Source organism: Rattus rattus, chromosome 7 (assembly GCF_011064425.1).
Source record: "Rattus rattus isolate New Zealand chromosome 7, Rrattus_CSIRO_v1, whole genome shotgun sequence".
Taxonomy (NCBI): Eukaryota; Metazoa; Chordata; class Mammalia; order Rodentia; family Muridae; genus Rattus; species Rattus rattus.
In genome coordinates, this window is record NC_046160.1 from 21,657,358 (window position 1) to 21,669,404 (window position 12,047).

General features: G+C 40.3%; 1 protein-coding gene across 4 annotated transcripts in view; it reads right to left on the reverse strand.

Annotated features, from left to right (window-relative positions):
- The window catches only part of Spdya (speedy/RINGO cell cycle regulator family member A), a 47,554-nt gene extending 38,260 nt beyond the window's left edge, over positions 1-9,294 (reverse strand). For 3 of the 4 annotated variants that reach the window (XM_032908957.1, XM_032908961.1, XM_032908960.1), the window contains exons 1-3: positions 9,182-9,294; positions 5,048-5,297; positions 2,658-2,716 (exon numbers count right to left, since the gene is read on the reverse strand). In XM_032908957.1, coding sequence (XP_032764848.1) covers positions 2,658-2,716; positions 5,048-5,279 — 291 coding nt within the window. In that variant the 5' untranslated portion in view covers positions 5,280-5,297; positions 9,182-9,294. Of the gene's footprint in view, positions 1-2,657; positions 2,717-5,047; positions 5,719-9,181 lie in introns of those variants that run through there. The other variant, XM_032908959.1, reaches the window with a different exon arrangement.
- Between the last annotated feature and the right edge of the window lie 2,753 nt (positions 9,295-12,047).

Genomic DNA, 12,047 nt, shown 5'->3' on the forward strand with positions numbered 1-12,047 from the left:
AAAGGATTTTTTGAAATAACATAGTCAAGTTTTCTGGGTTAGTTACTTTTCAAACACTGCCCCCTGCTGTACACCAACATTAAAGCACATAAACTGTACTGCTTGCCACGACTCTAAACCAACTTGAATATTTGGTTATATCATTACTGTTTATTTGAAAAGTGATACTTTGATTGTTTTAAAAGATTAAATTTTTTGGATATTTTATTAAAATTTTACCCTTATTTATATTCATTTATTGTTTTTTGTTTACTTATGTTATATGTCAGGCTACTACCCAGGGGTGGAGATGAAGAAGTCGATTCCATCCTCTCCTTCCACCATGTGGATCCTGGGATCAACCGGGTCATCAGGCACCTTCACCTGATGCAGTTGTATGTATCCCACCTGCATCGAATTATCAAATGTCTATCATAAAATGTTAGTATGCCTCAGATTTACCTCAAAATAGTTTACATTCCTGAAAACAAACAAAAATAGTCAGATTGATTATTTTTAAGAACCACAGGAAGATCTTTGTTTTATTATATGTTGTATGTGCTTTAATGTTTCTAAACTAGTTTCCACAGAGAACAGCACTGTCTATTCAAGAGGACACAGAGTTTGATTCCTAGCTCTCATATGGCGGCTTATAACTGTTTACAAACCCAGTTCGTGGGGATTTAATACTCTTTTCTGGCCTTCAAAGATACCAGGCATGAAAGTGGTGCACAGACATATGTACAAGCTAAACACCCAAATACATAAAATTAAAGCTTTTAAAAAAGGTTTCCAAAATATTTAATTTTGAAAAACAACTTTAGTTTTAAATTACGTGTGTGTGTGTGTGTGTGTGTGTGTGTGTGTGTGTGTGTGTGGACGCGTGCACGTGCTGTAGTTGCCTGAGGAAGCCAGGAATCTCCAGCTACCCTGGAGATGGAGCTCAATGCAGTTCTGAGTCACTTGATGTGGGTACTGGAAACTGAACCCGGGTCCTCTGCAAGAACAGGAAGCGCTCTGATCCACTAGCAGATTCTCCAGCATCCCAAGTTAAAAAATTACACATTTTTATCTTTGTCACATTTAAGTATGAAATAAAAGCCTTCATTTTGACATTTAGTATGAAATCAGAAGCTAATTTTCTTTTAGCTAGCATTCTTTTATTTTTATTTATATTTTAACTGTTATTGGACTTAATTAATATATGACTGCCTAGTCTAAATGAATATCTACAAAAGCAAAAGGACAACTTTTCAGCTGACTCAAAAGCATACAAACATTGAAATATGTCCACAAAAAAGCATTTACTATCACTATTCCTAATATATTAGACAGTTTATGGGACTCCAATATCTAATTGAGAACATGTTCAACTAATTTTGGCCTGTGAGATTACTAGGAAGAGGATAATGCGTGACCAGTCTGAGTGAAAATAAAGTAGATGGACACTGTGGCACATTCCTGTAATCCCCTCACTCTGGAGGCAGAGGTAGGTAAATAGCTTCCAGTCCAACTCTACAGGGAAAGTTTTAGGTCAGCCAGTGTTACATAGTTAAACCTGTGGGGTGGGGAGGGAATAATGATACACGTGAATCAAAATGTCACAATGAAATTAATTTCTTTGTATACTAACCAAAAAGAGAATGATTCATTATTTTACAAATATTACTAATTACGCGCGAATGTGAGCATGTGTGTGAATGTGTGCACAAATGCACAAGTAAACCCATGCTCTCTGGAGATGGACTTACAGGTAGCTATAAGCAGCCAGATCGGGGTGCTAAGAAGCAAATTTGAATTCTCTGGAAGAGCAACAAGTGCTTTTAACTGCTAATCTATTTTTGTGTCTCACAAGCCATTTGTTTTATAGAATAATTCTCAATTTTCTTTTGTCTAGTGTTTCTCAAAAAAATGTGACAGTGGTGTTCTATGATTGTTATCTGGCAGTGAGGAATTCCAACATGGAATAAGAGATTATTTATACCATTATAAATTATAGCAACAGCAACTTAATGCCTATTGAAATAGTAATAAAACTGTTTAAAAAGACAACTGGACTTTTATGTCTAAATTATTTATAAAATATTTCAAACTTACAGAAGATTCCCTTAGTGGCATGAGTCTCAAGAATTTTTTCTCCATACCAATTAAAGGTAACCAAAATGTACTGAATCTAGCTGAGCACAGAATATGTCTGTTATCCTAGCACTTAGGAGGCTGAGGTAAGGCAAGGCTAGAGTGAAAATGTATCCTTGCACTTCCCCCACCAAAGTATGGTATCTCTATTGATTCTTGTTTCCAAACAGATTTGATAAAAATTAAGTGTAAGAATTCTGCTTTGGGGGACAGTGAGATGGCTCAATGGCAAAGGCACACGCTGTCAAGTCTGATGATCTGAGTTCAATTCCTATGTCCCACATGGTAGAAGGAGAGAACCAACTCTATCTATAAATTGTCTTCTGACCACATACTGGCTATGGCATACATGCTGTCACACACACACACACACACACACACACACACACACACACACCAAAAGACTTTTGATCTGAAGAGAGAATGTAGGCTAGCTATTTTTCTAACTGTAATGAAGGAGAAAGTTCTTGTTGAATCATAAAACTTTTTATGGTCTAGTAACATAACAGTGATGGTTTATGATTATACTATTTCTAGTTTACCTTGTCTGCGATTTTGCAGCAGCAGTCCATCCACAAGAAATCTTGAATTAAATCATCATCTATAACAAAAGATAGCTATGAGTTATCTTCTTAAATATGTTTCCTTTTGAAGAAATCATTTCTAAACTGAGACATTTTAAAGTAATGTTTAGAAATTAAACAAAAATGGTTGCTAAGGTGAAGTTGTCAGTTTTTTTAGTATATTTATCATTGCAAGGACTGTGCGTTTTCCCATCTGATTCACTTTATTATGCTTATACTCAGATTTAAAGGAGAATAATATATTGTTTCCTGAGTATCCAACAGGCTGTTAGGTACCAGCTCTTTGTTCTTTTGCAGTGTCAATTTTAAGAGGCAGAAATGGAATCTGGTGCAAGATAATTCATCTTCTAAGAAAAAACAACTTAATACTGTTCTAAGCGTATTGTTTTTCTATTACCTTCTCCTTTTAAGGTCCAGGGGTTTTTTTTGGATGGGGGAAATCCTTTCCTCCTATTTCCTCTCTAGTCTACTTATTATTCAAACAAAAATATAAACATGTGTATATAAATAATTTTGACTTTTACTTACATTTATAAGTAGCATTTAATTTTGAGAAAATCGATTAGGATAGAAAGATCAACAAAATCAAGAATAATATCTACCCCAGAGTAGTGGTGCATGCCTTTAATCCCAGCACTGGGGAAGCAGAGGCAGGCAGATCTCTGTGAGTTCAAGGCTCGTCTGGTTTACTCCAGGCAGCCAGGGATACATGGTTAAGACCCTGTCTCAAAACAAAAACAAAGAGAACACAACAAAGGCCAACATCACAAAAACAAAACACTACTCATTTTTATTTGAAAGCATTAAAATAACCTCAAAATATGCTGAAAACTGTCAGAATATAAGAAAGTCCCCTTCATTCTATTAAAAAGGCAAAGGTTCTTTATGTTCATTTGGCAAGTTATAAGTTATGCCATTGTAATTAATATTTGGAAAATTCTAGGAATGACTATTGATTTTCTCAGAATTAGTTTTGTTAATTCTGTTTCTATTTCACAAGTTAACTAAAATGGTAGACTCGAGTGTTTTCTGAGGATTCTGAAGAGTATTCAAAAAGTTTGTGGATAAGAGCTGGAGATGACCAACAAAATAGGAATTTGGCTTGTCTGTGATCCCAGTATTGGCAGCTCAAGAAAGGAGGATTAGAAACTCAAGGTCATCCTTGGCTACATAAAGAGTTTAAGGCTAGCCTGGCATAGGTGAGACCCTTTCTAAAACAAAGTGGGAGGAGTAAAGGAAAGTTTGTGGGTAATAATTTTGTTTTATTCTTAATAAGAAATGGAAACATTTAACACTCTACATTCTGATGGGGAAATCTTTGTAAATTGTTTGTATCCCTTATATATTTTATGTCATCATTGAATTTTGATATCCTTTATTTCCTGCCAAGTTTGCTTACGTTCACATAGCCTTCCTCTATAAACAAGAAGGTCTGTGGATTGTGTGGTATAATTTGATTTCTTTTTTTTTAAAAGATTTATTATATATGAGTACACTTAGCTGACTTCAGACACACCAGAAGAGGGCATCAGATCTCATTACAGATGGTTGTGAGCCATCATGTGGTTGCTGGGATTTGAACTCAGGATCTCTGGAAGACCAGTCGGTGCTCTTAACTGCTGAGCCATCTCTCCAGCCCTATAATTTGATTTCTTATCAGGAAACATTGACCCTATCCCTTATTCTAATGTCTACCTTGCTGCCACACCTGCAAAAGCAGGCTCCTTTCTTGTCTGGTATAAATACTACAAAGAAGTCTCTATTTGTCTGTTAATAAATACATAAACAAAGTAGTCTTATATATTGTATATCTATTATATATTTCAACTTCATTATATGAACATGTTGAAAACTGTTCTTACTTTTAAACAATAATCCAAAAGATAAGACTGAGACTTTCTAGATTGATCAATATTCCTATTTTGCTTTGTTTTAGCTATAAAAGTCTTGGAAAACACCTTCTGGCATAGTCAAATTGAGTTGGTACCTCAGCTGAATCTCTATACTCTTTTAGCTGAATTGCTCAAAACATACGCTTGGCATTTAAATAGCCTAAACAGATCAATTTGGATATTTTCATTATAAAATGACAAAAGAGGGCTAGCAAAATGGCTTGGTGGGCAAAAGCACTTACCACCACAGGGCTTGACAACCTGTGTCCAATCCCTGGGATGTATATGATGGAAGGAGAGAACCTACTCACAGTAAGTTGTCCTCTGACCTCCACAAACATGGTGAATGTGTGCACTCCCCCACCCCCACAAATAAATACACTGTAAAAAACTGACAAAACAGATTTACATTCTAATTTTTAAGAACACTAGACTGATAAAATGTTTTACACCTACCAAATAATTTAAAGAAAGCAGTCATTTCCTGACGCTGTATAATTAGACAAGGCCCTCTGGGCCGCTTAGGTTTGTTATTATGTGCATTTTTTTCAGATGCTTGCCAACTATCTTTAAGAATAGGACGCTTCAGACTAACAGGCTTTCTAGTTTGATGTGACCTATTTGAACCTGATTTTACATGAACAGTGACAGTAGGTGGTGTCTCACAACACATCTGATTATGCCGCATTTTAGCTTCCCAAGATTCCTATAAAAATAAAAATACAAAATTATTGATCACATTCATGCATTTCTATATAAAAACTAGCTGGATACTATCATATGCAGTCATATAGAATGTTGATTTTGCTATTAAAACGTTAGTTGTAACACTGAATCATATTAGAAATTGTTCTTACAGTGCTCAGAAATGCTATGCTTCCTCTGGGTAAATGGTATACTCCCTCTTGTTCCTTTTGGCTTTGGTTACTCTGGAATGCAAAATCAAATCTGAAACTTGTTTATTCTTTTTTCCTGGTAACTGTTCCTTGATCACAAAGTTTCCATATTCAATAGGCAGTTATTGGTATTTTCTGAAAAGTTTTAGCAAATAAATGGCATGTATGCTTTGCAGGCTTTTTATAAACTCATGTTGTATGTGAGTGTGTGTTGTTGAGATGGGGTCTCAATATGTAGTTCTTGGCTGGCCTGGAACTCATTAGGTAGACCAGGCTGGCCTCAACTCTTAAGAGATCTGCATGCTTCTGCCTCCTGAGTCTGGGTTTAAAGCTGTATACCACCATGCCCAGCTCTAAATTAATCTAATTTTAAATTTGTTGCCATTCTATCTGAATAGCTGACTATAAGCATATGGTATAGGCATATAGTATATAGTGCTATGAAAGTCTGGAATGAAATTTATCTGTCATTATCCAACAATGTGAATGCTCATTACTATTTGGGGTTTGGTGGTGACTAGTGAATATTACAATTATATTACTTTTTGGCCAAATTGTTTCTGTAATAGTAAGAAATTGAGATATCAATAGACAAAGGAACAACTCCAAGATACCAATGAGAACCTCTGAGTCTATGACTCACAGTGACCCAGGCAGCCATACTGCTTGGCATTCAAAGAGCTATGTACAGATTTTCTCTCCTGACTTTTAAAATCTTCCCTGCTGGAGGTGAGGCTAGAACCAATATGAAAACTAGCTGGGTAGTGTCAATACTGTCCAATCTGAGAGCCACATCCATAGTTTTATATTTTGTATGCATTTTTATTTTATGTACATTGGTATTTTGCTTGCACATGTCTGTGTGAGAATGTCAGATGTACTGGTACTGGAATGGCAGACAGTTGTGAACACAACGTGGGTGCTGGGAATTGAACCTGGATCCTCTGGAAAAGTAGCCAGTGCTCTTCACCACTGAACCATCTCCAGCCCCCCACAGTTTTATATTTTTAAAGCTGTACTTAAAAAAAAAAAACAAACCATGAGGGCTGGAACTATAGCTACTTGTTAGCACACATGAGTTGGGCTCAATCCTCAGTGCTAAAAAAAGGAAGTTAATTTTGATATGTCTAGTGCAATAGATCTAACATAGGTTTAACATCTATCAATATAAAAATTAATGAAATATTTTATATACTGAATCATTTAAGCCTGATACATTTTAAATATTTTATACATATCTCAATTTTTATGCTAATCGCTAAATAGTTTGAAATATAGTTTATAAAAATGAAGTAGGGCTGGGCAGTGATGGCCCATGCCTTTGATCCCAGAATTTGGGAAGCAGAGGTAGGCAGATCTCTGTGAGTTCAAGGCCAGCCTGGTCTACAAACTGAGTTCTAGGACAGCCAGGGCTGCTATACAGAAAAACCCTGTCTTGGAAAAAAAAAACCCAACAATAACAAAAAAAAAAAATATATATATATAAGAGAATATTTTACACTCCTTCCACTTCATATTTAAATTAAGTAAAAACTGAACTCTTTTGTTGTACCCAGACAAATTTGGGTACTTAATGGTCACATAAGGCTAGAGGCTACAGTGTTAATCAATGTAGGGGTATATTATAAAGAATTAGGCAGAGGATCTAGAGAGATGGCTCAACAGTTAAGAGCACTAGCCATTCTTCCACAGAATCCAGGTTTGATTCTCAACACTCACACAGGGGTTCATAAGCATCCAACTCCAGTTCCAGGGGATTCGATGCCTTCTGGCCTTGGAAGGCAGCAGGAATACTAGTGGGGTGTGTGTGGTGTGTGTAAAAAGGGAAGGAGGAAGATAGGAGGGAGGGAGGAAGGGAGCAGGAGAGGGAGAGGGAAAAGGAGAGGGAGAGGGAGAGGAACTAGGTAGAGGATTGCTAGCCACAGTACCTGTAGCACAGCTATATCTTTAGTCTGAGAACAAGCCTGGATAACACATAGAGACTCTATCTCAAAACCAAACAGAACCAACCAACAATCAAATTAGACAAAAGAAATGATAAGTTTTACAATTTTTCTTGTCTTTTGATTCCTTCATCTGTCTTTCTTCTGGGGAAAACAACAATAACAACAACAACAACACACAGTCATCAAGCTTCTCAAATTAATGGAGCAGGACTAGGTTCAGAGGTAGGACATACCAGAATACAGAATACTGTGGTACATTTTCCAGGAGCTAACTTTTACTCAATGGTAAGTGACTTTCAAACAATGTTTTTATATTGAAACTATAGGTCAATGCGAAAATGCAAACTCCGTGTATCAGATTATTTCATCTAAGACTTGAAAAAACAGGAAAAGGCAATGTCCCAAGTAGAGATTCACTGAAGTTAACAAGACTGGATCAAAGTTGTGCAGTTAAGAGCTTACAAAGAAAAACTACGGCTTGTGTCAAATTCCACTTTGCAATATCTTTTTAATTTAGCTCTTTGTTTAGATGCATCAAAGAGTAAGAGTTCTCCTGAAAGAGGAAAGAAATAAAGGAAACAAATAAAAAAAATAGAGGAAACAAATTAAAAGATGGGGTATTTCTCAAGAGGAAGATTGAAAGGGGAAATAAGAGAAGCTATGTAATTTTCTTCAAACAAGACACATTCTGTCCTAAAGGGAAGCTGCTTAAGACTCACAAAGTAAACAAAACGAGGCTCTGAAAAATAACTCACACCTTCACCAGCCCCCCCTTCAAGGTTCTACAGCCTAAGGACCACTGAGGAGAGCAGCTCTCCCAGCCATCCCCGGTGCTGGATGGGTGTTTCATGAAGCAGCTTTATACAGGCTTCTGTCAGTAAGCCCTCACCCATACTCCTGTAAGTAACCCCAGTAAACTCAGGCTTCTCCAAACTGGACTTGGTGGAATTCCTACTTTGGTCTGTCACTGATTTCCTGTCTAGGGTGAGCAGATACTGGTTTGCCCCTCTCAAGGAAAAGTCTCACAGCATAAGGTAAAGATCCCTCAATTCACTTGCATGCATTCTACCCAACATTTGAAAAAAAAAATTCACAGCAAAATTCATAAAGACGATGTCTGGGTTTGTGAGGTTTAGGGTTCTTTTGTTTGCTTGTTTTGTAAATACACCTGAATTTTGTACGCATCTGAAGAAAGTTCTCTCTGCGTCTGGCGACAGGATCATGAAATAGAAATAGTTTTTCTGTGTGAAAATCAACAGCCAATTCCCTGGCGACTGGCGGCAAGTAGGCACGAGAACGTTCGTTCTTTTGGAGAGACCGGCGAGGGGGTCGCGATGAGACCACAGCAGCTCAGAACTCAATACCCCGGGGCGACTCGGGACGAGGGCGTGGGTCACGGAACAAAGTGGCAGGACCCGTGTGTCGACCCCGTGAAGAGGCAGAGCCTCGGTCCCCACCGTGCACCACCCCGCGCCACCTGCCAGGGCCGCAGTGCCAGTCTCCGCAGCTTGCCCGGGGGTCCCTACTCTCGCCCCGCGCCGCCTGTCCCCGCCTCCGGGATGCTCGCCCACGTCCTGGCCCTTGGAGCGGACCGGGCGCTCGAGGCCGCGAGACCGGGAGCTGTGGCGCTGAGGGCTGCGGCGTCCCCGCCTTCTCACGCAGGACTGAGGGAGCGAGCGGAGGGCACAGGCGCCGCCGACACTCGGGATTCGCCATCAGGCGCGGCCGCTCGGTGCGGGCGAAGGTACCTGTGCAGGTCAGCGAAGCGCGAGCGGCCCGCAGCCTCCGCCTCAGCGATCTACCTCAGGCGGTTGCGCGCAGGTCGCAAGCCGCAGGCCGCAACACCCGCTTACCAGCCTTAAGCTGCGGGCGGGGAGCACGCGGTCGATGGAGCCAATCAGAACACGGGATCAGCCGGGGGCGGGGTCGGCGCTGTTGCCCCGCCCCCGCCCCGTCCCCGCGCTGAGCTGGGCGCCTTTACCTTCTGCCGTTATTCCGCTCTAGCTCTTTGGACCTCCTTGATGCGATCGCGCTTTCCTGCGAACGCTGTCTGTGTGCAGCGGTTGAGGAGCTCCGTACAGGACGAGGAGACGGAGCTGCCCTGCAGACCACAGCTGCCCACCGTTCTCCCTCCCTGCCTCTCTGCACGCGCCTCGCACCTGGGTGCTGAGAGAATGCTGCTTCCAGAACAGAGTGTGCACAAGTGTGTAAGAAGAGGAAGATACCAACTACGCTAGCCCAAAAGGTGTGAATAAAGTGGCCTTCAGTGAGAGGGCAACGTTCTCCGGTTCACAGCCCTAAATGCTCCTTTTGTCATCCCATGCGTTCCTGAGACGTCTGGGATATAGCAGTTGCATATTCAATGCTTGCCAGTCCCATCCCTCTAATGCAGAATCCGCTTTTTTTTTTCCTTTTTTTTCTGTTGACACACCGCATCCGTTTTCCCATGCTGTTAGTCTCACTGAGTGCATACTCCAGAAAGGGACCATATTTAAATCATTCTGGTGGTTGATGCTGCTTCTATGGTTTCCTGTTACTATAATTATAGCATTAAGAGAGATTCGGCCTCGCCTGTTTGCGGTACTTCCCAGCAATTAATTCCTCGGTCAGCAACTCTGATCATCAAACTCATCTTATATTTACACTAAAAATCACAAGGATCACTTTGAGAACTAATTTTTCTTGGGGGACGGAGGCTTTTGAGGTTCTTTTGTTTTTGTTTTATCCATGGCCTTTAAGTGAGTAAGTGTTGTCAAGAAACTCTTGAGGTTTCTCCATGCTTCATCTGGCTTTCCTTGAGGAGCCTTCCCTGCTGTCTTCCCTCCTCGCCCTCCCCCCAGGTGTCGGATTTTTGTGATCACTAATTTTCTGCCATTAGTATAAAGTGTGATTTTCCAGCACATGTTGTAAAATAGTTGATGACAGATACAGAACTAACTAGAACACAAGACACATGAGCCTTGAGAGGTGAAGTACACACACACACACACACAACACACACAACACACATACACTGTAAAATAGGATTTTGTGTAGTCAAGGCTGGCCTCCATTCGATCCATTTTTGCCTTAAAAGGTTACAACCAGTGAGGCCTTCAGTTCTCACTTGTGTTCCTTTTTGGTTTAAGACTTTTGTGTACAATGTGAATGCACTGGAGTTTGAGTTCTAGTTTGAAGTTACTATTACTTTTTTTTTAATGGCAGTATAATTGCAGACAGCTGATGTGACCTTAGTATGTCTTAGTATGAACACAAATGTGTCATCCTGGGACAAATCTTATATTGTAGGCTTATTAGTTGACAGATACACAGAAAGCATTGTTTCTTTCTCGTCTTTCTCAGATCTGAGACTCTGACATGATTCCATATTTAAACAAGTCTCTGGAGGCTGGAGAGATGTCACTGGGTATGAAGAGAAGAGACTGAGGTAGCAGAATAAACTCCATTTGAAGTTAACTTGCCCTTAGAGAGGCATGGTCCCCAACCCCTGAGGTCTGAGGAAAATCACAAACTGTCCCTGGCCGCTGTAAAATAGACACTGCAGCTGCAGCTGGCTGATAACAGAGTGGGCTATGAATATTAGTCTTTCCCAAGTCAAGGGTCTCCTTTTTGATGTATACTCCCTCCTTGAGGTTTAACCAGGTGCTGTAAACCCCTTAAGGGCCAAAATTCTTTACCCTCCCATGTGATGCCAAGGCTTGGAAACCTCTGCCTGTGGTTTCAGGGTCAATCTCCCTCCTGTTGCATCAGGAAGATTTGTGTCCCAAGCTTGAGCTTGAATAAAGCTGTCATGTGTTTGCATTGGAGTTGTGGTTCCTGGTGGTCTCTTTGGGGTTTTCTTCCAGAGGATCTAGCTTCAATACCCAGCACTCATGGCAGTTCACAACTCTTGGTAATTCCAGTCCCAGGGAACCCAACACCCTTCTTCTTAATTGTAGGCACCAGGCACACAGGTGGCACACACACATAAAAATGGTCTCTCTGGTTTGAGATAACATTTCTCTGTGTAGCTTTAGTGGTCCTGGAACTGTAGACCAGGCTGGCCTTGAACTCTGAATTCAGAGATATCTGCCTGCCTCTGCCTTTGAGTAGTAGGACTAAAGGGGGGAGCCATCATCTTCCGGCTCTTTTCCCTTTTCTTGTACATTGTTGCTGTCCTGACACACCAGAAGAGGGCATCAGATCCCATTACAGATGGTTGTGAACCATCATGTGGTAGCTGGGATTTGAACTCAGGACCTCTGGAAGGGCAGTTGGTGTTCTTAACAGTTTAGCCACCTCTAAAACACTCTTTTCCCTCTTCTTATCCTTCCTGTTCTTCAATCTCTGAACCATGCTCTTGGTATTCACCTTCTGAGAATTTTGAGACCCGTCCATTTTTTGCAGTCTGAAACAGAAGCAGTTCTCACTATACTTAAATAATGCATCCATAATCACAATTTTTTGGACTATACATTATACTTTGTCTTCCTTTTTAAAAGTATTTTATGTATATGACTACCGTCTTCACACACATCAGAAAAGGTAATCAGATCTCATTACAGATGGCTGTGAGAATCATTGTGGGTGACGGAAGAGCAGTCGATGCTCTTAACCACTGAGACACCCTCCAGC